Genomic DNA, 25,541 nt, shown 5'->3' on the forward strand with positions numbered 1-25,541 from the left:
CACCACATTTACATCAATAAATAAATGTTTTACAATGAACCAGGCCGATCTCAGAGCTGGCAAGACTCTCCGGTAAGGCATATTGAACGGTTAAATGCCGTTAACGGGACGAGAGCAGTCAAAATGGCGGTTTAAAGCTAGCTACAGCGAGGGTAGGTTCACTTCCTGTTTACAAAGTAAAAGCACCAATTCTGTCGTAATGGCTTTCCTTGTGATAAAAGGCAACGGGTATTTTATTTTGTGAAAATAACCGGAAGTGCGTTGCTCACTACGGCTAGCTTTAGTAACGCCGACTTCGTTGAAACAAAATTGTAAACAGCTGGTATTTTGTCAGTTTTTCAACACGTTGGGGATCTAAACGACTACTTTCTCGCCTGAAAATGTTTCAAATGTTGCTAAAGTTATATATTTACAGAGTTTAGAGCGTTGCTCGGCGCCGTGTAAATGACGTCAAAGCGGCACTAGTGATACTCAGTTGTAATGGAAACACAACCAAACCGAGCCGTGCCGTGCCGTGCCGAGCCGTATCGAGCCGAGCCTTGCTAGTGGAAATGCGCCATATGTGAAAAATATTTTAAATTATTATCTAAGAATGGAAGAATGAAGAATGGAATGGAATTGTTTGTTTGTGTATGTGTGCATGTGTGACTGTGTGTGAGTGTCTGTGTGTGTCTGTCTGTGTGAGTGTGATGCCTGTGTTTGTGCGTGGACATCCTCTGTCAGTTTGGTTTATCATGTGTGTGTGTGGGGCTGTGTTTAAAAACATCTTAACGAGCGGCCAGGCTGCACCTGCACCTGTTCTATTTATAGACTTTGATAACGAGCTGGCCGCTACAGCTGGACCAACTGCACACAGAGCAGAGCAGAGCAGAGAGATTTGAGCTCTGTGCAGCTTCCGAAAACAGCCCATAAAAAGAGAACCGTACCTCTTATCAGAATGTGGCCATGACTACTGGGGCAAGGAGACCTTCCTGAGCACATTGATGTGCATTAAATGTTTGTAGGGCAAAAACTTTTCTCAGGGTCGCAAGGTAGAAAAGGGGGGCATTTCTGCTTTTCTAAAAAAATCAGCTCCTACTTTTATATTGAAGTGGATGAGCCACTGGAGCAGGTCTAGTTGCACAATTAGGCTCACTGAGACAATTCTGTAAGTCTGTCTGCTGTTTTGAGCACATTAAATGAGACACAACAAGTGTGGCTACAAACCGGTGAGGAAATCATCTGCCTAGAGTTTAATTTGTGGCCGTGCTGGCAATTTATCCAGAAAAAATCCTGAATGTTTTTTCGATCCCTCTCACTCTAACGATGATGTCACTCACTCTGACCCAACCCCATACACACTCATTGAAAAGTGTGAAATTTGTCAGAAATCCTCATGTGCTTTTAAAGGATTTATCTCAAAAACGGTACAAGCTATGAAAAAGTTGTACATACAGGATGAATACATTAGAAGTTTGTCTACAGCTCAGAATTTGAATGAAGTCTCTAGCTGAAAGTATGTGGACGCTTTAAAGGCTGAAAGAAGTAAGAAGATTTGAAGAGTTTCAAGACTGTTCCAATGCATTCTCTATGGGGAAAAAAAAATCAGAAATAGTTGAATATTGCAAAAAGTATGAATAGTTGAAAAGAGAAAAGACATAGCACACCTGTCCCGAAAAGGCTGAACATTTTGATATTTGAATTGTTGAAATAGCACAAAGTATGAAGGACTAGTTACATGACGAAGAAAGGCAGAAAGTGGCCAAACCGAATAACAATAGTGTGAATGCTTCCAGCATTCACACTAACTAGAAAAAGCATTTCCAAAAATGGAAGTGGTGTGAATGCTGAAAGCAATGCTGAATGAGTTGAAGAAATTGTTGAAACAATGCTGAATGAGCTGAAGAAAGAAAGAAAGAAGAAAAGGACAGAAGGAAAGAAAGAAAATGGGAAGGGTAGATGGAGAAAGAAAGAAAGAACAAAAGGACAGAAAGAAAGAAGACACAGAGAGAAGGGTAGAAAGAGAAAGAAAAAGGTAAGAAAAACAGAATAATAAAACATAAAGAGAATAGAGAGTGAATGAAAGAGACAGAGGAGTAGTAAGAAAGAAGGAAAGATATTGGGGTGGATAAATGAAAGAGAGAGATACACAGAGAGCAGTAGAAAGAAAGAAAGAAATGGGGTAGAAACATAGAAAGAGAAAAGGAGTAGAAAGAAAAACAGAAAGAAACAAAGAAGTAAAAAGAAATGGGGTGAAAGAAAGAAAGAAAGAAAGAAAGAAAGAAAGAAAGAAAGAAAGAAAGAAGAAAAAGAGAGAGGGGGATGATAGATAGAAAGAGGTAGATGGATGGATGGATAGGGAGGGAAAGATAGAAAGAAGTTATGTAAAATACAAATGAAGGAGTAAAAGAAAGAAAGAAAAAGAGAGAAAAAAGAGACAAAGGGTTTATAGATAGATAGATAGATAGATAGATAGATAGATAGATAGATAGATAGATAGATAGATAGATAGATAGATAGATAGATAGATAGATAGATAGATAGATAGATAGATAGATGTTAAAATCTGCGTCCTATGTCCCAGGCTCCACCTGTAATTGTACTACTATTAATAGAGTTGGAAAGACTAAACGTCTGAACTTAAATTCATGAGAAAAATATAAATTGTTGGAGATGTTTACATCAAAAGTATTAAATAATTGAGAGGTTGATGAATGTGAGCTGAAAACCTGTGTGTGTGTGTGTGTGTGTGTGTCTGACGGTCTCTCTGTCTGCGTGTACTGTACATGTGCAGAAAGCCACAGAACTCCTCTCTCCCTAATGATCTGATTGATTGGCAGCCTGCCCTCAGAAGTTACCATGGCGACTCAACTAACTGCTTACATTTTACTGTGTGGAACAGTGTTGTGTTTGTGTGTTTGTGTATGTGTGCATGTGTGACTGTGTGTGAGTGTCTGTGTGTGTCTGTCTGTGTGAGTGTGATGCCTGTGTTTGTGCATGGACATCCTCTGTCAGTCTGGTTTATCATGTGTGTGTGTGGGGCTGTGTTTAAAAACATCTTAACGAGCGGCCAGGCTGCACCTGCACTGTTCTATTTATAGACTTTGATAACGAGCTGGCCCCAACAGCTGGACCAACTGCACACAGAGCAGAGCAGAGCAGAGAGATTTGAGCTCTGTGCAGCTTCTGAAAACAGCCCAGAAAAAGAGAACCGTACCTCTTATCAGAATGTGGCCATGACTACTGGGGCAAGGAGGCCTTCCTGAGCACATTGATGTGCATTAAATGTTTGTAGGGCAAAAACTTTTCTCAGGGTCGCAAGGTAGAAAAGGGGGGCATTTCTGCTTTTCTAAAAAAATCAGCTCCTACTTTTATATTGAAGTGGATGAGCCACTGGAGCGGGTCTAGCTGCACAATTAGGCTCATAGAGACAATTCTGTAAGTCTGTCTGCTGTTTTGAGCACATCAAATGAGAGACGACAAGTGTGGCTACAAACCGGTGAGGAAATCATGCGTCTAGAGTTTAATTTGTGGCCGTGCTGGCAATTTATCCAGAAAAAATCCTGAATGTTTTTTCGATCCCTCTCACTCTAACGATGATGTCACTCACTCTGACCCAACCCCATACACACTCATTGAAAAGTGTGAAATTTGTCAGAAATCCTCATGTGCTTTTAAAGGATTTATCTCAAAAACGGTACAAGCTATGAAAAAGTTGTATATACAGGATGAATACATTAGAAGTTTGTCTACAGCTCAGAATTTGAATGAAGTCTCTAGCTGAAAGTATGTGGACGCTTTAAAGGCTGAAAGAAGTAAGAAGATTTGAAGAGTTTCAAGACTGTTCCAATGCATTCTCTATGGGGAAAAAAAAATCAGAAATAGTTGAATATTGCAAAAAGTATGAATAGTTGAAAAGAGAAAAGACATAGCACACCTGTCCTGAAAAGGCTGAACATTTTGATATTTGAATTGTTGAAATAGCACAAAGTATGAAGGACTAGTTACATGACGAAGAAAGGCAGAAAATGGCCGAACCGAATAACCAGTGCCCGCAGCTATTTCATAGCTGTTGGGACCAGTGCCCGGTGCAATTGCCCGTGGCCCTAATAAAAAAAAAAAACACTGCTCAACGACCGTGCAATGATCGAAACTGTCGCATGTCGCTATAAGAGCCCGGTGGGTCCTGTCTGCAGTGGAGACAAGGCCACCGAGAGGGCACTTGTCTCCACTGGAGGACGGAGGACGGTTTCTGTAAAGCAGGGGTCTCCAACACGTCGCTCGCAAGCTACCAGTCGCTCGCGGCGCCTTTCCCAGTAGCTCGCCACGAGTCGCCAGGATTAATGAATCATGATTGGTCACTCGGCAAACCTGCACCTAATATCCAGGATTTTCCCTGCCTATGGCGCCGCCTTGGTTGAAGCAAGTGCGTGCCAAGGGCCGTTCAGATGTAACGTGTAGATGCGCGTCATGTGTGCTCACAACCAAAGCAACGCTGTAGCGGCACACAGAGAAAAGATCTCAACTTTTTGGGAGGCAGCCGGCAGCAAGCGCACCACATGTCAAGAAACCCCCCCATACCTCCGCCGCTCTCTCTCCCTTCACACACGTACACAGTAGCAGGCAGGTCGCTACACACCTTCCCCCCCATCACTATGTGAGTTAGTTGTGGACTAGTGCATAGCAATATGAACAGGGCTGGTCGCTACAGTAGGCTACGCATTAATGTTGGTCGTCTTATTATTAGCCATTAGCCGCAGCTAGCGGTTAAGGCTGACATTATAACTTTAACAACGTTTTCAGGCAGGGAGACCAAACGTCCTCTTTTGTCCGCAGACATGTCCACTTTTCACGTCCTGCCCGGGGCGTCCGTTTTTTTTTTTTATGAAATGAAATCATTAATGTCCGGTGTTCATTGTTTTTCACGGGACCGTGGACCCTGATGGATTAAATTACCAGATGCGGTCCGACGCACGGGGGCTGAAGCCCAGACCGGCGCGTTAATTCTCGGTACCGGCCCGTTGAGAACTGACATGTAGGAGCTCATACAGATCCATGGTCATGTAGGAGGAACAGACAAGCAGCCCACTGCTTCAGAGCACAGTAGAGAGGTAGGTGTGTGTGTGTGTGTGTGTACACGTACCCCCCCCCCTTGAGCAGACAGTTAAGACAGTAAAGAAGCAGGTGAGTGAGAGAGAGGGATTTTTCTTTCTTTTTTTAATCCCTGTGGTATCGAATATGGTATCGAATATTTTCCTGAGTATCGGTATCGATTTGAAAATGTTAGTATCGTGACAACCCAGAGGAGGGACAATAATAATTGACGTTATCAGTAGCCTATAATAGAGGCTTAAAACATACTATTTTCATGAATGAAATGAGTGGGAAACACAGTTTTGTTTGGCGAACGTAACAAATTAATGTTACAAAACACGAGTAGCTCTCGGCCATTTTCAATTTGTAAAAGTAGCTCTCAGAGGAAAAAAGGTTGAAGACCCCTGCTGTAAAGGTTCCTGCCCCCTCCCTTTACCAGGAACTCCTGCAGTGGAAACGTGCCTCATGTCTATTTAAAGCTTCCTACAGAGAACACAATGCCAGATGCAGGTGGTTATTGTCTGAGGCTTATAAAAATAAGTGAAGAAAATAAATAGACACTTTGAGGATGTGGAACTGATTAGCAGGCATTTGCTTTCATAAAATTAACATAGTTAACATTTTCATTTTCATTTCTCCTTTATTTATTCAGGGAAGGTCAATTGAGAGCGAGCTCTCTTTTTCAATGACGCCCTGATCACAAAAACACAATTATACAGTATACAAGGTCATGATTCGCAATTACATACAGGTTGAAAAACATTTGATAATAAGTTTTTAAAGCTATCTAAGGAAATAAGATGATCCAGTTTCAGACAGTTTTGTAGATTATTCCACTTTTGGGGTGCATAAAACTGAAAGGCAGTCTTCCCCAATTCTGTCCTGATACTTGGAATTTGTAAAACCAAGGTGTCCTGTGAACGAGTATGTAAGTTACAGACTCTAAGTGAGATTAAGCTGGTAAGATAGACAGGTAAAATTTCAAGTAAGGCTTTGTAAATAAAAACCATGCAATGTTGTTCCCTCCTTACACTTAAGGATGGCCAGCCAACCTTATTATAAAGAACACAGTGATGGGTACGGAACACATCTCCAGTAATAAAACGAAGAGAGGAGTGATAAAGTGCATCCAGGGGTTTCAATGTAGAGAGAGCAGCATGCATGTAAATGACATCACCATAATCAAGTGCAGATAAGAAAATGGCCTGAACAAGTTCTTTTCTACATTCCATTGACAGACAAGATCTATTACGATACAAGAATGATAATTTTCCCTTAAGTTTTTTGGTAAGATCAGAGATATGAGTTTTAAAAGACAGTTTGTCATCCAACCAAATGCCCAGATATTTGTAACTTGAAACTCTCTCAATTTGAGTCCCGTCAGCTGTTGAGATACTACCATGTAATGGCAAGGGAGAGTGCAATCTTGTGAATATCATGTATTTTGTCTTTTTTGGGTTAAGTGTTAATTTAAGATTAATTAGAGCTTGCTCTATAGTACTAAAATCAGACTGTAGTCCTTTAAGAGCTAAGTCAGCAGTTGGAGCAACAGAATAAAGAATTGTGTCATCAGCATACATGTGAATAGAACTATTAGCCATGCCGATGCCTAAATTGTTGATATAAAGGGTGAATAAGATAGGGCCTAAAATGGATCCTTGAGGAACCCCTTTAGTTACACACACAAAATCTGATTGATAGCCATCAGCCAATACTGCCTGAAATCTGTCATTTAAATAATTATTAAACCAATTACCATTTTTTTAAATCAAAACCAATAGTTTCCAGGCGATTTAAAAGCAACGAGTGGTCTACTGTGTCAAAGGCCTTTGAAAGGTCAATAAAAAGAGTAGCACAGACCAGCTTGTTATCTAAAGCCTTGACAATGTCGTTAGTAACTTTGACTGTTGCTGAGAGAGTACTGTGAGCAGATCTATAACCAGACTGAAAGGGATTTAAAATGTTAAAAGTAGACAAAAATATTTTTAATTGATTATTAACTAGTCGCTCTAATACTTTAGCCAGGCAAGGCAGTTTAGAAATTGGCCGATAATTATTTAAATCATCTGCAGGACCACCTTTGTGTAAAGGGGATACCAAGGCAGTCTTCCATACAGTTGGAATACTCTCAGTGATTAGACAGTCAAATTAAAAATGTGCGTCAGCATAACAGTAATAATAGGAGCAGCCAGTTTTAAGAGTTGTGGGTCCAACTGATCAGCTCCAGTAGATTTCTTTGGATCTATCTCACACAGAGCATCAGATACTTCCAGATCAGAGAAAAGTCTAAACGAGAACCTACAGGGCCCAGATCTACATCCAACCAACAACTGTGTAAGGAACACACACTCCTGCAACTTTTATTGTTTCTGAGATAAAATCAAATCTCTAATACTGAGATTAGAAGGACATCATAATGTAAACATAATGTTGAATGTAACTGTTTGGTTCTATCAAGTTGATGGAAAACTACACCTTCAACAGCCCCATTCTCCAGCTGGAGGGGTTGAAAGTCTCGGAGGAGTCAGTCTACCCAGTGTTCTTCTCACTCCTTTTCTCCTACTTGTTTATAATGGTTGCAAATGTGAGCATTTTAGTTGTTATTTTCATTGACAAGAACCTTCACCAGCCCATGTATCTGCTTTTTTGCAACCTGTCTGTCAGTGACATCATTAGCAACACTCGTGTTCTGCCTCGTGTAATCTCAGACATGCTGCTTCCTCCTTCTGAACGTCTCATCACTTACTATGAATGTGTGGTCCAGGCTTTTACCTCAAACTTTGTTAGTACCACTGCTCACACTGTGCTCATGATTATGGCTTTTGACAGATATGTGGCCATCTGTAATCCGCTGCGTTATGCTTCCATGGGGGGCGACCGCCATTCCGAAGGACCGCCATTCCGACGGTCTGCCAGTCCGAAAATTCCCGAAGGTCCGTCATTTCGAACTTCCCGAGGGGCCGCCGTTCCGAATGTGTTTTATTTTGAAAATTGACCGGATTCTCTCGTGGTTTGACTTCCTGCCCGGCTTGACACCATGCGCCGCGGGGACAGCGCCCGACCGGCCCCTCCCCCTCCAAAGTTTCACCCAGGTGCGAGTCTGATGCATTACATCCATGGTCTGATGCAGCCGCGGCACTCCTGCTGAAAATAAATGTCCTTGCTCTGTGCTTTGGTTAGGTTTAGGCAATGTAGAAAGGAGTTGGTTAAGTTTAGTAAAAAGGTTAGGTAGAGGCCAATAAAATCGCAGTTAATATGTATCTCTCCCGGGAGTCGAACCCTGATCCACCGCGTCAAAAGCAGATGCTCTGACCACTACGCTACCACCACAACTAGGCTTCTTTATGCCGTAAACCATTCAAGATTTTTTCAGGTTCGGAATGGCACCCTTTCTTTCAGGTTCGTAATGGCACCCTTTTCCCATAAATAATTAAGGGTCGGCATTCCGACAAATTAAAGTAAACGTTCGGAGTGGTGGCCCTTCGGAATGGCACCCTGGAACCTGCTTCCATAATGACCAACATGATGGTGATCAAGTTGACGGTTTCTGCCTGGGGAGTGGCCTTTGTTCTGGTGGGGATTCTGCTGGGTCTGACCATAAGACTGAACCGATGCAGGACTATGATTAAGAATACTCACTGTGACAATGCCTCCCTGTTCAAACTCTCCTGTGAGAGTGTGTTCATTAATAATGTCTATGGCCTCACTTTCACTGTGGTCCTGTTCACAGGGTCTATAGGCAGCATGGTTCTCACTTATACTAAGATAACTGTGGTCTGTCTAACTAGTAAGAACAAGTCTCTGAACAGTAAAGCCTTAAAGACTTGCAGCACTCATCTGGTTGTTTATGTGATCATGTTGATAAGTGGATGTATTATCATAACTTTGCATCGTTTCCCTCAGTACGCAGACTACAGAAAGCTTTTTACCATCCTGTTTGATACTGTGCCCGGAATTCTCAACCCCATAATCTACGGCATGCAGTCCAAAGAGATACGGAAATTCTTATCTGAAATGTTTCTGTCTAAATGCCTGTTTGTCATCAAGTAAAAGACAAATGTTGGCCTATCTGTAAATGATTCAGCAAAATCATATGAAAACTGTGAATAGTGAACTCACAAACAACTGTCTTAATTTGAGGTTGTATACTGAACTTTGTTAGCCTCGTAAACCAGCCTCTCGCGGAAATGCATTTCATTTCATTCCAAGGGAGAGTCTGGCCTCATTGCAGCTGTAAGCGTTAGGACTGAAACCCTCAGAAGCCCGAGCCAATCAGCGTCGCCAATCAGGGACCGACTGGTGCAAAGCCCCGTCACTACACCAACTTGCTGATTGGCTGAATGGGGTTGTCTGTCAACGCTACTGCCAAAGATATTAAACCGTCTTTGCTACTACTCCCGCCCAGCTCCCGCCCACCCCAAACGCTTAGAGGGGGGATGAGGCCAGACTCTCCCGAGAAATGAAATGAAATGCATTTCCGCGAGAGGCTGGTTTACGAGGCTAGAACTTTGTAAATATGCAGTCTAAATAAATTTTTAAAGAATATGTGGCTGCAAAAAAAATCTATTCACATTCAAATGACATTCACATTTAGGGATACAGAAATCTCAGGTAGTGCACATGGTAAATTGTATATTTGTGATCTGCATTCACTGTTCCATTTCAATGCAGCTGAAAACAGTGGGGCATCACAGTGGTATGGTAATTTATCTTGCCTCTCTGCAAGACAGTTCTGGCCTCTCAGCAACCCTGCACCCTGAACCCAGGGTCATTGGCAACAACCAATGACCCTGGGTTCACACACTGATGATGTGTCCAAGCAGCACCTAAAAGTTGTGTATTATACAACAGTGCAGGTGGTAGAGCAATGACAGGGATCCTCAACATTTGTGACCCATTGTTGTTTGGCCTCCTCCTCCTTGGCCTTTATCAAGCTGCACCATCCCACCTGTCTTTCCATTGAGACAGTCAATAATGCCAAAATGGAAGTGGCGGTGCGTGGCACAGTCGGTAAAGCAGCCGTCCCATGTATAGGCTACAGTCCTCATCGCAGGTGGCCCCCGGTTCAAATCCTGCGTCGGGCAGCCCTTTCCTGCATGTCATCCCCCCTCTCTCTGCCTCCTCCTTTCCTGTCCATCTCTACTGTCATCACTATCAAATAAAGGCAAAAAGCCGAAAAATATACTTTAAAAAAAAGAAAGAAATGCAAGTAAACCGGCTGGTTGACTTGCCCAGTAAGGGTAACTTTAGGCTCAATGTAACAAGTATTAGGCGTCAGTGGAATTTTTTCATTTGTGCAACTGAAGTTGAAGATTTTTCATATAAAATTATTATAGACAGCAGAATTTGCTAATATAATTCATCAATTTATTGAAAACAACAACAACAACAACAACATATTATTATTATTCCATAACATTTCCCATAAAAACACAAACACATTGTTGAGGATTAAGCAAGGGGGACCCAAGAGGCAGGAGAGGCAGGGGAACTGTTCAAAACACAGGTTTATTGCAAACGGAGGGTGCTGCTGGACAAAAGCAGTAGTTGGAAGAGGGGAATCGGACTGGACTCCCTCCTGGGGCAAAAGGGAACAAAAAACGGACCACTCCAGGTGGCGTAGCGGGCAGCGGTGGCTGGGGACTGGAGGTTGCAGGGTGGAGGCTGGTAGCAAGGACACAGGCTGGGGGGAAACAGAGAGAAGCAGGTGAATATCAGGTCAGACACAAAGAGATAACTGCTGCTGTTGATAGCTCTACCGTGGCTTGGTAACTGAATCATCTGGCAGGGGCGTGGAGGTGAACCAGGCTTTTTCTGGAGTGGTGGTGATTGTAGATTGAAACCAGGTGTGCTCTGCTCTGTTCCCTGCTCCTGTGACAAGTAGGTCAACCCCGCCCCCGAACCACCGCCAGCCCTGCAGGAGAGACAGAAAAAGGAACACCATAACACAACCCCAAACCCCAGTCCACAACAGTACCCCCCCACTAAGGGACGCCACCTGGCGTCCTACCAGGCTTGTCAGGGTATCTACGATAAAAGTCTGTCAACAGACTGGGATCCAGAATCAGGGAGCGTGAAACCCAAGAGCGCTCTTCAGGGCCGTACCCTTGCCAATCCACCAAAAATTGGTAGCCGCGGCCCCGCCTGCGAACATCGCGGATGTGGTCAACTGTGAACGCTGGGTGGCCATCGATGAGGCGAGGTGGGGGGGGGGGGTCAGACGGTGGATGCAGGGGACTGTCTGACACTGGCTTCACCAGGGACACATGAAAAACAGGATGTACCTTGAGTGCCGCAGGGAGCCTCAGCCGGACCGCGCTCGGGTTAATGATGCGCTCGATGACGTAGGGGCCAATGTACCTGGGAGCCATCTTTCGAGACTCTGTCTGGAGAGGGAGGTCCCTGGAGGCGAGCCAGACCTGCTGTCCCACCTTGTACTCCGGGGCAGGGGTACGATGCCTGTCAGCAATTCGCTGGTTCCGGGCAGTCGTCCGGACTAGAGCGGCCCGGGCCTCCCTCCAAACACGACGAGCACGGCGGTAGTGGGCCTGGACTGAAGGGACCGCGACCTCTGTCTCCTGACTGGGGAACAGGGGGGGTTGAAAACCGTTAGTGATCATGAAGGGGGACATACCCGTAGCTGAGCTGACCAGGGAGTTGTGAGAGTATTCCACCCATGGCAAGTATGTGGACCAGGAGGGTGGGAGACGTGCCGCTACACACCGCAATGATGATTCCAAGCTCTGATTTTCCCGCTCCGTCTGACCGTTGGATTGGGGATGATAGCCGGATGTTAAGCTGGTTCTCACCCCCAGAGCCTGGCAGAACCCCCTCCACACCTGAGATGTGAATTGCGGGCCCCTGTCCGAGACGATATCCTGGGGAATACCATGCAATCGAAAAACATGCTGGACCAGGAGGTCAGAAGTCTCCAACGCTGAAGGGAGCTTGGGAAGTGGAACAAAGTGAACAGATTTGGAGAAACGGTCAACAATTGTTAGGATGGTGGTATTACCTTCTGAGGGGGGGAGGCCGGTGACAAAATCCACTGCAATGTGTGACCAGGGGCGATGGGGAATGGGCAAGGGTTGGAGGAGGCCTGCTGGTGCACGGTGGGAGGACTTATTTCTAGCACAAACGGAAAAGGCGGTGACAAACTCCCTTGTGTCTGCAGTCATGGTCGGCCACCAGAAACGCTGTCGTAGTAGGAAGAGGGTGCGGTGAATTCCAGGGTGACAGGCTACTTTGGATGCATGCCCCCATTGGAGCACCGGGCTTCTCATCGACCGGGGAACATAAAGCCGTCCAGGTGGACACCCCTCTGGCACCATTTCCTCCTGCTGAGCCTCTTGGACACTCTGCTCAATTTCCCATCTGGCCGCGCCGATGACACAGGATGGTGGTAGAATCGTTTCCTCCAAAGTCCCCTCCTCCTCTGGTGTGAACTGCCTGGAGAGGGCGTCAGGCTTCGTGTTTCTCGAGCCTGGGCGATAGGAGAGAGTGAAATCAAACCTTCCTAAGAAGAGGGCCCACCTGGCCTGGCGTGAGTTCAGTCGGCGAGCAGAACGGAGATAGGCCAGGTTCTTATGATCCGTCCAGACAATGAATGGCTGGGCTGCCCCCTCCAACCAGTGCCGCCACTCTTGGAGAGCCAAGACCACTGCAAGCAACTCTCGGTTCCCCACGTCATAGTTTCTCTCTGCTGGAGACAGGCGTCTGGAGAAGAAAGCACATGGGTGAAGTTTGTGGTCTGCAGGCGAGCGCTGGGAGAGAACAGCCCCGACCCCACAATCCGAGGCATCAACCTCAACTATGAACTGAAGGACTGGATCTGGATGAATTAACACAGGGGCTGCAGTGAACTTTGTTTTAAGCTTTTCAAAGGCTGCCTGTGCTTCTGCTGACCATTCAAAGGTTTTCTTGACTGAAGTTAACTGGCTGAGGGGGGCAGCAAGACGGCTGTAGTCCCGGATGAACCGCCTATAAAAATTAGCAAACCCCAGAAACCTCTGTAATTGTTTGCGAGTGGCTGGGGCAGGCCACTGTTCCACGGCTCTGATTTTCTCTGGGTCTGGTTTGAGCTGCCCCTTTTCAACTATGTGCCCCAGAAAACTAATGGAGGTTGCATGAAAATGGCACTTTTCTGCCTTTACATACAGCTTGTTCTCGAGCAGTCTTTTCAAAACTTGTTTTACATGGTCAACATGCTCGGCATAACTATGGGAAAAAATCAAAATATCATCCAGGTAAACAAAAACAAACCTGTTCAGCATGTCCCGGAGCACGTCGTTAACTAAGGCCTGGAAAACAGCAGGAGCATTTGTTAAACCAAAAGGCATGACCAGGTATTCAAAATGTCCCAAGTGTGTGTTGAATGCAGTTTTCCATTCATCACCTTCTTTAATTCTGATCAGGTGGTAGGCATTTCTCAAGTCCAACTTTGTAAAAATGACTGAGTCATGAAGGGGTGTAAAGGCTGAATCAAGCAGTGGAAGGGGGTACTTGTTTTTGACAGTGATAGCATTAAGACCAGTGTAATCGATGCAGGGCCGCAGTGTTTTGTCTTTCTTTGCTACAAAGAAGAAACCAGCTCCCACAGGGGAAGAGGAGGGACGAATGACACCTGCTGCCACCGAGTCATTTATGTACGTTTCCATGGTTTCTTTCTCGGGTTTGGAGAGGTTGTATAGTCGTTGGGTGGGAAGCGAGGAGCCAGGGAGTAGATCGATAGCACAGTCATATGGTCGGTGTGGTGGCAGGGTGAGCGCCCGGTCTTTACTAAATGCATCCTTCAGCTCATGATATCCTCGGGGAACATTAGTCAAATCTATGTCTTCGGGGGGTGCAGGCAATTTGGCAGAGGGTTTGGGGATGGCCGAAAAGAGACAATGTCGGTGACAGTGATCACTCCAGTTGCGAATGGAGGCCATTGCCCAGTCTATGTGTGGGTTGTGGGTTTGTAGCCATGGTAGCCCAAGAACAATGGGGTTCAAAGGGGAGGATATGACAAATAGCTCTGCCTGCTCGTGATGGTTACCTGACAGGGTGAGTTTAATTGGCTGGGTTTTGTGCGTGACGCTGTCAATGGGGTGTCCGTCTATTGCCACAATTCTTTTGGGTTGATCTAGCTGACAAACCGAGAGATTATGTTCCCGTACAAAGTTAATGTCTATGAAATTATCGTCAGCCCCAGAGTCAATCAAAACATCAACAGGGAGAGTGCGTTGTGTCTGGTGTATCATACCTGGCAGTTGGACACGGTTTGAGGAGGAAATCATGGATGTCCGGCTCACCAGCGTCCTCCTTCCTGCTGACGAGCCTGTCCTTTTGGCGCCTCTGGACACTGTGGCCGATAATGTCCCTTCTGGCCACAGTAAATGCAGAGCCGGTTGACGAAACGACGCTGCCTCTCTTCAGGAGACAGCCTGGCTTGCCCCAACTGCATGGGCTCCCCCGCTGTGGGGGCAGGAGGGCCCATGTCTGCTGCGGGGCTGCTAGATGATGAGGTAATGGTGGAAGGGGCGAATGCCACTGGGGTGGCTGGGGCAAAAGAGAGGGAACGAGGCCTTTGTCCCTGGGATCTTTCCCTGCGTCGCTCTCGCATCCTGTTGTCCAACCTGATGGTTAAGTCCATCAAGGCCTCTAAGCTATCAGGGTCATCTCTGGGAGCCAACTCATCTTTTAACTCTTCTGATATCCCCTTAAGGAAAATCGCCTGCAGGGCGGTGTCATTCCAGCCGCTCTCGGCGGCCAGAATGCGAAACTCAAGTGCATACTGTGAAGCTGATTGGGTGCCCTGTCTCAACCTCAGCATTCGACCAACTGCCTCCTTCCCTCTAACAGGATGGTCAAAAACCTTTCTCATCTCCTGCGTGAATTCATCATAATCTGTGGTGAGTTCTGGGGAATGAGTGGAGGTGGCAAGCGCCCAAGCTGAGGCTTGGTCAGACAGGAGGCTCATGATAAAGGCTATCTTTGCCTGATCTGTGGCGTATGTGCCTGGCTGTTGGTGAAATACTAGTGAACACTGGTGCAGAAACTGAGAACAAGTCCCTAAGTGACCGGAATACCTGGCAGGTGTGGGGATGAGGGGTTCTCGGGGTGCGACCATCGGAGCCACGGCAGGTGGTGGGACTGGTGCAGGTGGAGGAGGGGGAGCATGGGCGAGAGCGGTGAGTTGACCTGTGATGGCGTCCATCCTCCCTCCAAGGTCTGTGATGCCTGTGACTAATTGCTGCAAGTTGTCTACAACCTGCCGAAGAGTGGTTTCATGTTTGGTCACCAGAGCGCCCTGGTTGGCGAGGGCCCGCTTGATGTTGTCTGTCTCCGCCGGGTCCATGAAGGCCAGATGATTCTGTTGAGGATTAAGCAAGGGGGACCCAAGAGGCAGGAGAGGCAGGGGAACTGTTCAAAACACAGGTTTATTGCAAACGGAGGGTGCTGCTGGACAATAGCAGTAGTTGGAAGAGGGGAATCGGACTGGACTCCCTCCTGGGGCAAAAGGGAACAAAAAACGGACCACTCCAGGTGGCGTAGCGGGCAGCGGTGGCTGGGGACTGGAGGTTGCAGGGTGGAGGCTGGTAGCAAGGACACAGGCTGGGGGGAAACAGAGAGAAGCAGGTGAATATCAGGTCAGACACAAAGAGATCACTGCTGCTGTTGATAGCTCTACCGTGGCTTGGTAACTGAATCATCTGGCAGGGGCGTGGAGGTGAACCAGGCTTTTTCTGGAGTGGTGGTGATTGTAGATTGAAACCAGGTGTGCTCTGCTCTGTTCCCTGCTCCTGTGACAAGTAGGTCAACCCCGCCCCCGAACCACCGCCAGCCCTGCAGGAGAGACAGAAAAAGGAACACCATAACACAACCCCAAACCCCAGTCCACAACACACATGCTGTACAGTATATCTGCATCAGGGGGGAATGTAGACATTCATGGTGTCCACGCAGCAGAAATATGAGAATAGATCTGAAAAAGAATGATATAATAATCAGCTTTAGTGCTATATATTTATCCAGTCATAAAAAAAAAAATCAATGTCATGACTGCACGGCTGGATAAGCAAATATGACATGGTTTTCTAGATACATCCCCTCAATTCAAACCTACTGCTGTGCTGAATAAAGTAAGTCCACCCCCAGTTGCAGCCTCATATATATTTGCTACTGTAAAATTTAATGTTCGTAGTTTCTAGATAACTGTAACTATGACTAGGCCTATTCAATGCACAGTGTTATTCCGCCCATCACTCTCTCTCCCAGATGCAGAAAAACTCGTCCACGCCTTTGTCTCCACCAGGCTGGACTACTGTAATGCTCTTCTTGCCGGGATCTCCAACAAAAACATCCAAAAACTCCAATACATTCAAAACTGTGCTGCCCGGATCCTTACAAGGACATGAAAATTTGACCACATCACACCAATTCTCAAATCCCTCCACTGGCTCCCTGTCTCATTCAGGATTGAATATAAGGTCTCCCTACTCACCCACCAGTGTCTCCATGGAAATGCTCCCAGCCCACTTCAGGACACCTCCGCTCCGGTCAGGCAAACCTCCAGGAGATCCCAAGGACCAAACTCCGAACCATGGGAGACAGAGCTTTCTGCCACGCCGCTCCCTGTCTTTGGAATGCTCTCCCTGACCACCTGAGAGCACCACTGACCCTGGACACTTTTAAAAAAGGCCCAAAAACCCACCTTTTTAAAAAAGCCTTTCATTAGTTGTTTCTTTTGGGGAGACGTTCTCTCCCCAAAATTGTATCTTTTTCTTTTTTTTTTATGTAGCATTTTGAGATTGTTTCATCAATATAAAGTGCATTACAAATAAAATTCATTATTATTATTATTATTATTATTATTCAGTAAGGGTTATCTATGATGATTATGCCAGGAATAATGAGCACTAGCTCATTATTTCTCTTTCTCTCTTATAAAGATATTATTATAATCGTATTATGTAAAGAGTAAATGGCTTTATAGATCATGCAGATCTGAAGGTAAAACACAAACAATGCGATCTAGCATGGGGAATAGTGATAACACTTTTGCTGGGTCAGCATCAGCTTCAATTTACCGTAAACGGGCAACTCAACCGAGCGGTCACACACTTTTTCAAGGAGACCACAAAGATTAATTTAAAGGTCAGGTTTCCGCCATTCAAAAAAAGCCACGCCCCCAAACGCGATGAGCCAATCACAGTGCGCATAGCTAGCCCATACACTCGGACATTCTCTGCTTCCACGTCCATTGAAATGCATTGCAGTTAGTCAGTTTTCATTCATTTTTATATGTTTTTTCTTGACATTTTTTATTTTATTTTTTGACATTTTTTAATGGTCAAACGGTGTGCATGGGGTACATGCAACTCCTACACTAGGTATCCCGAGAGGCTGGGCGACGGGGTGGATTTTTTTACCTTTTCCCAAGCCACATCTCAACCGAGAGAAGTGTCTACTCTGGATAAAGTTATGAGGTAGACCACAACACCCACTAAACGTGGATAAACTTAACAAGGATGTCTACATCTGTTCTAAGTTATGTCAACAACGTATTTGAGGCAACATATTGTCAGAGATGTTTAGATGTTAGCCAGTATCACAACTAAGCATAAAGTCCGCTAGCTTAATGCTAACGTATAATGTAAAACACCATAGACAGGCTAACAGAAATTAGCCCGTCGCTATCGGCGTTCTGCGGCAACCGACAGCCATAGCAGTAAAGCTAAGTTAAGTTTTGGTGACTTGGAGATGATATTTAATCTGTCTCCAAAAATCATCAATTGCCTCCTGTGAAATGTCTCCTACTGTGACAGCTGCCATAGCGCCTGTCACCGAATGTTGACTGTTTGTCCGAGTGAGTGGAGGGGGCGGGGCTTAGCCATAGGTCAATTGTTAGGGTGTTAGGAACATGAAATATGATAATTCCTTCTCACAGGAGGACAAAACTTTTGGTTGCCGCGGTCACCGATCAACTTCCGGTTTTGACTGCACTTTCTGACAAGGGTGTCTTTTTACTACACTGCCATCCACTGGATGTAACTGGCATTACACACTCTAGTCAAGGAAGGGAATGAGGGCAAACGACCAATGGTTTTGACAAAGTTTTATTATGGCAATTCGACCGCGAATATAGCTCAACTGTGCGGTTCCAATGCCTGTTAAAGGGTTAAAAATATTTTTGAAAGAAAATGCTTGAATTTGAAAAGCAAGGCAAACACTGCAGACTTAAGTAGAACATCACAATTATTTCATGTTGCATCATATATTTGTCTGATGAAATGAAAACTGATTTCCCCCATGATAGAATCACATCTATAAAAGCTTCCTACAGAGGACACAATGCCAGATGCAGGTGGATATTGTCTGAGGCTACAGGTGAGACACAAATAAGAGAAGAAAATAAATAGACACTTTGAGGATGTGTAACTGATTAGCAGGCATTTGTTTTCATAAAATTATTTCAGTTAACAACTGTGTAATAACACACACTCCTGCAACTTTTATTATTTCTGAGATCAAATCAAATCTCTGATACTGAAATTAGAAGGACATCATAATGTAAACATAATGTTGAATGTCATTGTTCTGTTCTTTCAGGTTGATGGAAAACTACACCTTCAACAGCCCCATTCTCCAACTGGAGGGGTTGAAGGTCTCGGAGGAGTCCGTCTACCCAGTGTTCTTCTTACTCCTTTTCTCCTACTTGTTTATAATGGTTGCAAATGTGAGCATTTTAGTAGTTATTTTCATTGACAAGAACCTTCACCAGCCCATGTATCTGCTTTTTTGCAACCTGTCTGTCAGTGACATCATTAGCAGCACTCGTGTTCTGCCTCATGTACTCTCGAACATGCTGCTTCCTCCTTCTGAACGTCTCATCACTTACTATGAGTGTGTGGTCCAGGCTTTTTCCTCAAACTTTGTTAGTACCACTGGTCACACTGTGCTCATGATTATGGCTTTTGACAGATATGTGGCCATCTGCAATCCCCTGCGTTATACCTCCATAATGACCAACAAGATGGTGATCAAACTGACGGTTTCTGCCTGGGCAGTGGCCTTTGTTCTGGTGGGGATTCTGCTGGGTCTGACCATAAGACTGAACCGATGCAGGACTATGATTAAGAATACTCACTGTGACAATGCCTCCCTGTTCAAACTCTCCTGTGAGAGTGTGTTCATTAATAATGTCTATGGCCTCACTTTCACAGTGGTCCTGTTTACAGCCTCTATAGGCAGCATGGTTCTCACCTATACTAAGATCACTATGGTCTGTCTGACCAGTAAGAACAAGTCTCTGAACAGTAAAGCCTTAATGACCTGCAGCACTCATCTGGTTGTTTATGTGATCATGTTGATAAGTGGATGTATTATCATAACTTTGCATCGTTTCCCTCAGTACGCAGACTACAGAAAGCTTTTTACCATCCTGTTTGATACTGTGCCTGGAATTCTCAACCCCATAATCTACGGCATGCAGTCCAAAGAGATACGGAAATTCTTTTCTGAAATATTTCTGTCTAAATGCCTGTTTGCTATCAAGTGAAAGAAAAATGTTTGCCTAACTGTAAATGATTCTGAAAAAAATGTTAGATGATCCTTGGTGTAACCATAACAGCAGCAGTGCACATATTTCCTGCTCTGCTTGTTAATGATCCTTTAAAACTGTAAATAGTCAATTCATTGACTGAATCCACATTCCATTGTAATCCAACCAAACAACTGTCTTGATTTTAAGTTCTATACTGAACTTTGTAAATATGCAGTCTAAATAAATGTTTAAAGAACATGTGACTTTAAAAGATTCTATTCACATTCAAATGGCATTCACATTTAGGGATACAGAAATCTCAGGTAGTGCACATGGTAAAATGTATATTTGTGATCTGCATTCACTGTTCCATTTCAATGCAGCTGAAAACAATGGGGCAGCACAGTGGTATGGTGGTAATTTCTCTTGCCTCTCTACAAGACGATTCTGGCCTCTCAGCAACCCTGCATAGATGAGCAGTGTAGACAATGGATCAATGGCGCCGGAATGGGGGGGGCCAAGGGGCCATTGGCCCCCCCACTTTACGCCCCTGCCCCGGTCTACCGGTCGCTGATTACCATAGGCCGCTATCCCAGTTTCAATAATTCCCCCGGTCCCACCCACATCAAATGAAATAAACCAATAAAACATAGGCTAGAAGAATCTTTCATTTTAAATCAAATCTAATGCTACTCTGTCTGTAGTGCAGCCCAGTAGGCTAAATAGTCCCAATTCAAGTCTCTCCGGCCATATGGTGCCCACGTGAATGCACAGCTGAACGGAGCTTCTCCAGCTTCCGTCGTCTTCCCTCCGCTTATTAGTGTCACCTTCACCTTCGTCACCTTCTCATCCTGTAGGCTTCATCCACAAACACTTAAGTGCACCATCTCAGAAAGTGCAACTTCTGCTCTGCCGGTGAGCGAAGGGAAGTTTAGTACTTTGAAAAAAATGCGAGAAAAAGATGAATTAACCTGACGTGTTAATAGCCTAGTTCAGCTTTGGTGATATGCCTTTAGTTAATCAATTCCAGGTGTTTTACAGTTGTTACAGTTGTTTCACCTGGAGATGACGTAGCCTACACCCACAGAGACAGGTGATGAACCGGACTACAGCGGCGAGAGATTTATTAACGAGGGCGAGTAGGCCTATGGTGTCTGCTTATTTCCAACATGTCACTGTCTGTTTACAAAATCAACATCTAGTTTATTCCTAAAGTTTGTGAAGTGTGGAGCGGTCGAGCGGACCTGCTGACAGATGTGCAGCTGACAGTGACAGACATGTCTAACCAGCTGATCCTCCCTCGCGCACGTCCTGAGGACGGGACAAAGTCTCCTGGATATTATTTTTTTCTTTTCCTTTATTCATTTCTAACTAGCTTGTTTTGCCAGTAAAAACCATAACTTGTGAGAAAAAGAAGAGACGCAAAAACAACAAAATGGAAACATTGTAGCCTAATAACTCATGTGACCACAGCTGGCCGAGTGGTCTATAAAAGCTGTCTTTATGAAGCGAGCACAGTCACGGACTGAGACAAAGTTATTTAGCTACATAAAGTCCAAACGTCGGTCTTAGCAGGCGTCGACCTTAAGCATTGTTCCTATTATTAAAACATGAATGACAAGAATAAGAGGTGAAAAGTAGCCGCATGCAGACTGATGCGCCACAGACCTGAGTGCTCATAAACTGTTACTTCGGCTTTTACAAAGGCTGATTTACTGCTTGATCCATGATAAAAGTAACATTAGCTACTAATATTTTAGAGAATTCACAAATGACGTTTTCTATTTTATCTAAATTCTGATTAAAATTAGGTCAGGTCGGACCATGGGCTTCTTTTATTTTTTATTTTTGCCGTGGTCCAGCCGAGAGACTGCTCGTGAGTCCGGCTGCATCAGGTCCAGGCTTCGTTGAGAGCCTAGCAGTTTATAGAAACTGACAGGCTTTATTCACAACATTTTATTTACTCAAACCTGCAGCCAGACCAGCACAGGAGACCGGAGTAGGCTACACGGCTTTTTTTTTTTTTTAATAAGTTACGGTAGGCATGACGGTATGGGAGACCCGGGTTGGGGGGGGGCATTATGCTGGTATTACGCATCACGGCCGGACGCTATTGCACCGACAGTGAGTGTGTAAATCTATGCCCCATAACAACCCAACTTCCATGGCCCCCCCACCTCTAAAATGAATCCGGCGCCGCTGCAATGGATTGATCTAATGTTATCAATTAGCAGTGTGACATCTCAAATAATAATAATATACTGCTCTTGGCCTATTTTTTTATTAAACAATGACAAGAGACAGGATCTAAACTGGTGGCTTAATTAATTCAAAGAAGATCAAATGAAAGTCCCAACCTAACAGAACAAAATAAAGTGTTAGTTTTACTAGTGATGTATACTCCACAACAGAATACTCCTATTATCTTACCACATAATCTTTATTATTGACGGTGGGTTCAAAATGAGCAGCAAATACCCAGTTTTGATTCCCGGTCACCAAGACACTTCCAGCATAATGTGCCTGTTCCTGTCTCTTTTCACTATCCTATCAGTAGCAACCTGCCCCAAGTCACATATTGAAACAGTTGGCTCAGTTGCCCAGTTGGGTTTGGTTTATTTCAGAGTTAAGAATATGGGATGAAACGTCTGACAGCCACTTTTGAATATAGATTTATTTGATTCAATACTGTTACTCATTGGCTGGCATGGTGGTACTGTGGTTAGCTCTCACTTCTAAGCAAGAAGGTACTGTATTTAATTCCTGTGCCTGGGGAATAAGTGATTTCCCTCATTTGATGCAAATAAAAGACCAATAAATAATACTTTGCAAATAACTGCACAGCAGGAAATAACTTCACTATTCCTACAAATAAAATATAGCTTCATACTCCCATCAGTAGGGATGGGAATTGATAAGATTTTTACAATTCCAATTCCATTTTCGATTCTGCTTAACGATTCGGTTCTTTATCCGACCAAACAGTCATTAGTCGATCTAAATTTCAACATTTGGAGGCGTGGCTTGTCAAAATTATGTCAAAATCAATAGGACTGAACCATGTGAAAGGTTGAAGGGCTTTTAATTTGAAGGGCCACATACAGGAAGTCGTGACACTCACTCACTGTCAGTTTTTTTTTTCTCTACACGGCAGGTCCCTGCGGCTGCGATATCGCTGTTTTGAGCAACTTGCCAACTTTTCCGATGTTGTTACAGACGTGTCTGGTTTGGAGACTCAGACGTGAAAGCATGTAGGCGATCACTGCTGTTTTCAACGAGCAGCGGGTGTTATCGCGAGCCCCGTCCCAAAGCACTCACTGGCGGTCAGTCGGAGCTGCAATCAGAGACCCACACCGCTCCATGCCGCTGACCACCCACCACCAGCCTCAGCTCAGTCACTCACCTCTTCTACCGTGTTTATGGTGATAAACAGGCACACTGCCTGTAATTAAACCCGACCGCCGTGTTGGACTCACCAGCATTAATTCAAAGAGCTACCGTAGCAAGAAAAAAAAAAAAGGACTGGAATTGATAAGGGAATCGTTTGCAAAATTGGCAAACGATTCCAAGGAATTGAAACACTGGGAACCGATTCTCAACAAGAACCGGTTTTCGATTCCCATCCCTACTTATGATCCTTGATGGAGTATTGTAGCATCCTATGAGTCCTTATAACAGTTGATTGTTAGGTGTGTGTATAGAGGGGTATAAGTAGTCACAATGTATTATAAGCCCCATCAGTCAGTCTCTAGTTTATAACCAGTCAAGAGCACTCATAAGACACTTGGATTTATAAGTCATTATAAGCTACATTTATAACTGTTGATATAGTGCATCATAAATCTGTATGTGTGTTTATGAATGTAGTCATAATGCATTATGATTGATTATAATGAGCATTATAATTTACTATGAATGCGCTCATAATGCACTATAGATGTGGTCTTTGTTACCCATTTTTTTCCCCCTTCCGTTTATATCAACTTTTTTTTAGACACATCCACAAACACAGCTTTAGTACAGTAATATCAATAATATACTAAACACAGCTTTAAAAAACGCACTGTGCAAAGATCACAACATAAACAAATACCGTGTGTAACAGAGATCCTGCTTTATTTGTGGAAAAAGGGTGTGTTTTTCACGGCATTACAGTTCTCAGTCTATCAATGCAGACCTGATTGACAATATTAGTAACATCTTCCCAGACTACTTTTGCTTCATCAGCCTGTGGACAATTGAGAGTTTGGGAAACAAAAGGGAACACTGAAGACAATGTACTTTGAACATCATGATGATTGCATGTTGCATCACATATTTGTCTTAAGAAATTACAACTGACTTCCCTCATGATATAATCATGTCTATAAAAGCTTCCTACAGAGGAAACTATGACAGATGCAGGTGGATATTTTCTGAGAGTGAGACAGTTGAAGAAAAGGTTAAGAGAGAAGGGACACTTAGATAAAGGGTAACTGATTTACAGGCATCTATTTTCATAATGTTACTCTATTACTTCCAAAGTTAACAAGGAACACACACTCCTGCAACTTTAACTGTTTTCTGAAATCAAATCAAATGAAATCTCTGATATTAAGATTAGGAGGACATCATCAATAATCTTAAAGGTAATTGTTCTGTTCTTTTGGGTTGATGGAAAACTATACCTTCAACAGCCCCATTCTCCAGCTGGAGGGGTTGAAGGTCTCGGAGGAGTCCGTCTACCCAGTGTTCTTCTTACTCCTTTTCTTCTACTTGTTTATAATGGTTGCAAATGTGAGCATTTTAGCAGTTATTTTCATTGACAAGAACCTTCACCAGCCCATGTATCTACTTTTTTGCAACCTGTCTGTCAGTGACATCATTAGCAGCACTCGTGTTCTGCCTCGTGTAATCTCAGACATGCTGCTTCCTCCTTCTGAACGTCTCATCACTTACTATGAGTGTGTGGTCCAAGCTTTTACCTCAAACTTTGTAGGTACCACTGGTCACACTGTGCTCATGATTATGGCTTTTGACAGATATGTGGCCATCTGCAATCCACTGCGTTATACCTCCATAATGACCAACAAGATGGTGATCAAACTGACGGTTTCTGCCTGGGGAGTGGCCTTTGTTCTGGTGGGGATTCTGCTGGGTCTGACCATAAGACTGAACCGATGCAGGACTCTGATTAAGAATACTCACTGTGACAATGCCTCCCTGTTCAAACTCTCCTGTGAGAGTGTGTTCATTAATAATGTCTATGGCCTCACTTTCACAGTGGTCCTGTTTACAGGGTCTATAGGCAGCATGGTTCTCACCTATGCAAAGATAACTGTGGTCTGTCTGACCAGTAAGAACAAGTCTCTGAACAGTAAAGCCTTAAAGACTTGCAGCACTCATCTGGTTGTTTACCTGATCATGTTGTTAAGTGGATGTATTATTATAGCTTTACATCGTTTCCCTCAGTACTCAGACTACAGAAAACTTACTTTAATCCTGTTTGTTATAGTGCCTGGAAGTCTCAACCCCATAATCTACGGCATGCAGTCCAAAGAGATACGTAAATTTTTGTCTGAAATGTTTCTGTCTAAACGCCTGTTTGCCATCAAGTGAAAGATAAAGGTTTGTCAAATGGTAAATCATTCAACAAACCTGAGCCACCACTCTTGTTCATGTTGTGAGGACGGAACAAAGTCTCCTGGACATATACATGTCTATTCTTCGTGTTTTTCCTCTCTCAATTTCTTACCCATGCGTGTCAGGTTTTGGCGGTAGTCTGGTGCATGCTCTGTGTCTTTTCCCTTGCACTTGCTTTCTCTCTCTATCTCTCTCTCTCTCTCTCTGATCCAAATATAAAAATGAATGTTATATGAAAACAATAACTAGTAAGACAATACTGATGTGTGAAAACCACAAGATGGAAACATTGTAATAAGGCCTGTGGCCATAGCTGAAC

General features: G+C 44.2%; 3 protein-coding genes across 3 annotated transcripts; all 3 read left to right on the plus strand.

Moving 5' to 3' along the window:
• The first annotated feature begins 7,519 nt into the window (after positions 1-7,519).
• On the plus strand, positions 7,520-9,123 carry LOC146975037 (olfactory receptor 51E1-like). Its single transcript, XM_085796900.1, has 2 exons — positions 7,520-7,931; positions 8,576-9,123. Exons 1-2 carry the CDS (start codon positions 7,535-7,537, stop codon positions 9,121-9,123), a joined length of 945 nt encoding a protein of 314 aa, XP_085653026.1. The 5' UTR covers positions 7,520-7,534.
• A 9,529-nt stretch (positions 9,124-18,652) lies between these two features.
• On the plus strand, positions 18,653-19,615 carry LOC146975038 (olfactory receptor 4Q2-like). The gene has a single exon (XM_085796901.1). The coding sequence runs from the start codon at positions 18,671-18,673 to the stop codon at positions 19,613-19,615; it is 945 nt and encodes a 314-aa protein (XP_085653027.1). The 5' UTR covers positions 18,653-18,670.
• A 4,623-nt stretch (positions 19,616-24,238) lies between these two features.
• LOC146975039 (olfactory receptor 4Q2-like) lies at positions 24,239-25,198 on the plus strand. The gene has a single exon (XM_085796902.1). It carries the CDS (start codon positions 24,254-24,256, stop codon positions 25,196-25,198), a length of 945 nt encoding a protein of 314 aa, XP_085653028.1. The 5' UTR covers positions 24,239-24,253.
• The last annotated feature ends 343 nt before the right edge of the window (positions 25,199-25,541 follow it).

This window comes from Trachurus japonicus, chromosome 14 (genome assembly GCF_045865225.1).
Source record: "Trachurus japonicus isolate A0001 chromosome 14, Traja_1.0".
In the NCBI taxonomy this organism is placed as follows: domain Eukaryota; kingdom Metazoa; phylum Chordata; class Actinopteri; order Carangiformes; family Carangidae; genus Trachurus; species Trachurus japonicus.

Bases quoted from the DNA above. Each gene is read 5' to 3' on its own strand.
- LOC146975037 (XM_085796900.1), top strand. From the start codon at position 7,535: ATGGAAAACTACACCTTCAACAGCCCCATTCTCCAGCTGGAGGGGTTG. The intron at 7,932-8,575 runs ATGCTTCCATGG...GCACCCTGGAAC, and splicing joins CATCTGTAATCCGCTGCGTT to CTGCTTCCATAATGACCAAC.
- LOC146975038 (XM_085796901.1), top strand. From the start codon at position 18,671: ATGGAAAACTACACCTTCAACAGCCCCATTCTCCAACTGGAGGGGTTG.
- LOC146975039 (XM_085796902.1), top strand. From the start codon at position 24,254: ATGGAAAACTATACCTTCAACAGCCCCATTCTCCAGCTGGAGGGGTTG.